We start from the raw sequence: 2105 nt of genomic DNA, 5'->3' as shown, positions 1-2105 counted from the left end.
GCCTTGCGCCGCAGACGAGCTCCAGTTGATGTTTGTCGCTGCATGCACGACGTTCAAAGGTGGTGGGGTTTGGGGCCACGATGTCAGTTCTGTTACGTCGTCGCCTAACGAGCCCTCAAATGCACATTCCCAATGTGCACTCTATGCAATTACTACTACGCGCACATCATCCGCGAATGCCACACGCGCCTGTATGTAAGCCTAGACACACGCTCAGTCACCTTTGAGCTGGTTGGCCCCCGAAGGCCCCCACGATGTGGATGCCCAACGGGGAGTGCCGCCGGAAGGAGTCAGCCGGAAGCCGCGGACTTGGCGCCGAAGAGACATATCTGCAAGCAAGGCAAGGGAGATACGACACACTCAACAGTATGTATGGGTGGATTGACTCGCATGCCACCCGCTGTTGCTTAGACGTCCAGCGGCCGACTAATGTCGTGCATGTAGCACTGTCCGTAAAGGGGCATAGACAGTGCTAGGCTAAGACCTGACGTGACAGCCACCCGGCTCCCCGCACCCGCCAAAGCCCACGCGGCTTCAAACTACTTACCGGCCCAAATCTCTGCCTTATGGAGAGTCGAGCTGCTGTTGCATGGGCCCTACAAGCATACACGGCACGCGGCTTGTGGCAGAGGAAGGAGTACACCGATGCAGCATAAATCGCTTGCTAATGCGCGGAAGGTGCTTAAGAAAGGACACGGAAACCCACAACCCCCGGGCCACGGTAACGCAGGGGCCCGGGGGGTTAAGGCCTCAGACCTCACCGCGATAACAGATTCCTTGGGGGCGACCTTCGTCTTGAAGCAGTACAAGTTGGTCCACGGGTCGCGACCTGGCTCTTGTGTCGCCGGTGTGGGAACCACGTAGAAGGGCGTAGCGTACTTCCGGTTATCGCACCTGTGCGCGAAGAGAAGACATAAATCTTTTAATCCAATAACAGAATGCCTGTCAAACTCCAAGGCAGTCAGGGTACAGTATAGCGTCGCTCACTCCGAGCAGTGCATGCCATGGTTTCTGAGAAGTCCTGTGTACGTATACGGCATACGTACTTGCAAGGCGGGAAGGTGACATTCACGGTGTCCTTGCAGTCCGTTTTTTCCGTAATCACTTTCAGGCAGTCATCCGTCTCACTCCGCAAGAGGAAGCTGAGCCCAGAGTTCACTGCATTGCACTGGCCGACCAGGCTGTCCAACCATAACGGGCTCTGGAGGGCGGCCCAGGGCTCCAGCTTCCTGGCTTCCTCCTCGGAAACGAACGAACCGCAGACGCTGACTTTGGTAGGCTGGCAGCGGGTAGGATCCACTGTAAAGTTGACTACCATGGGCGGAAGGCCCATGAATGCTATCTGGCTGACGAAGTCGGATGCGATCTGAGCCTGAACAGCCTGGCATTTGTCGCTGTCGATTGTGAAGAAGCTGAACGGGGCGCTGGATACCTCCACTTCTAAGTCGAAGCATGTGCTACATGGAGGGACATCAGGGGGAGACGGAGGCGAGGGCGAAGGAGGGGAAGGCGACGGAGGCGAGGGCGACGGAGGCGAGGGGGAAGGAGGCGAGGGGGAAGGAGGCGAGGGGGAAGGAGGCGAGGGAGATGGAGGCGAGGGAGATGGAGGCGAGGGGGAAGGAGGCGAGGGGGAAGGAGGAGAGGGCGAAGGAGGGGAGGGCGACGGAGGCGAGGGAGATGGAGGCGAGGGGGAAGGAGGAGAGGGCGAAGGAGGGGAGGGCGACGGAGGCGAGGGAGATGGAGGCGAAGGCGACGGAGGCGAGGGAGATGGAGGCGAGGGAGATGGAGGCGAAGGAGAGGGAGGCGAAGGAGAGGGAGGGGTAGGCGACGGTGGCAAGGGAGAGGGAGGCGAGGGGGAAGGAGGCGAGGGGGAAGGAGGCGAGGGAGATGGAGGCGAGGGAGATGGAGGCGAGGGAGATGGAGGCGAGGGAGATGGAGGCGAGGGAGAGGGAGGCGAGGGAGATGAGGGCGAGGGAGATGGAGGCGGGGGAGATGGAGGCGAGGGAGATGGAGGCGAGGGAGAGGGAGGCGAAGGCGACGGAGGCGAAGGCGACGGAGGCGAAGGCGACGGAGGCGAAGGCGACGGAGGCGAAGGCGACGGAGGC

General features: G+C 60.9%; 1 protein-coding gene across 1 annotated transcript in view; it reads right to left on the bottom strand.

The window, feature by feature from the left end:
* Window positions 1-1457, bottom strand: part of VOLCADRAFT_100776 (uncharacterized protein) — a gene marked incomplete at both ends in the record, with an annotated part of 4866 nt that extends 3409 nt beyond the window's left edge. The window contains 4 exons of the mRNA XM_002959292.1: window positions 222-329; window positions 548-596; window positions 762-894; window positions 1047-1457. Coding sequence (XP_002959338.1) covers window positions 222-329; window positions 548-596; window positions 762-894; window positions 1047-1456 — 700 coding nt within the window. The remainder of the gene's footprint in view (window positions 1-221; window positions 330-547; window positions 597-761; window positions 895-1046) is intronic.
* Between the last annotated feature and the right edge of the window lie 648 nt (window positions 1458-2105).

Source organism: Volvox carteri, assembly GCF_000143455.1.
Source record: "Volvox carteri f. nagariensis unplaced genomic scaffold VOLCAscaffold_156, whole genome shotgun sequence".
In the NCBI taxonomy this organism is placed as follows: domain Eukaryota; kingdom Viridiplantae; phylum Chlorophyta; class Chlorophyceae; order Chlamydomonadales; family Volvocaceae; genus Volvox; species Volvox carteri.
Note: the sequence above shows the minus strand (reverse complement) of the source record. Positions and strands in the feature narration are given on the sequence as shown.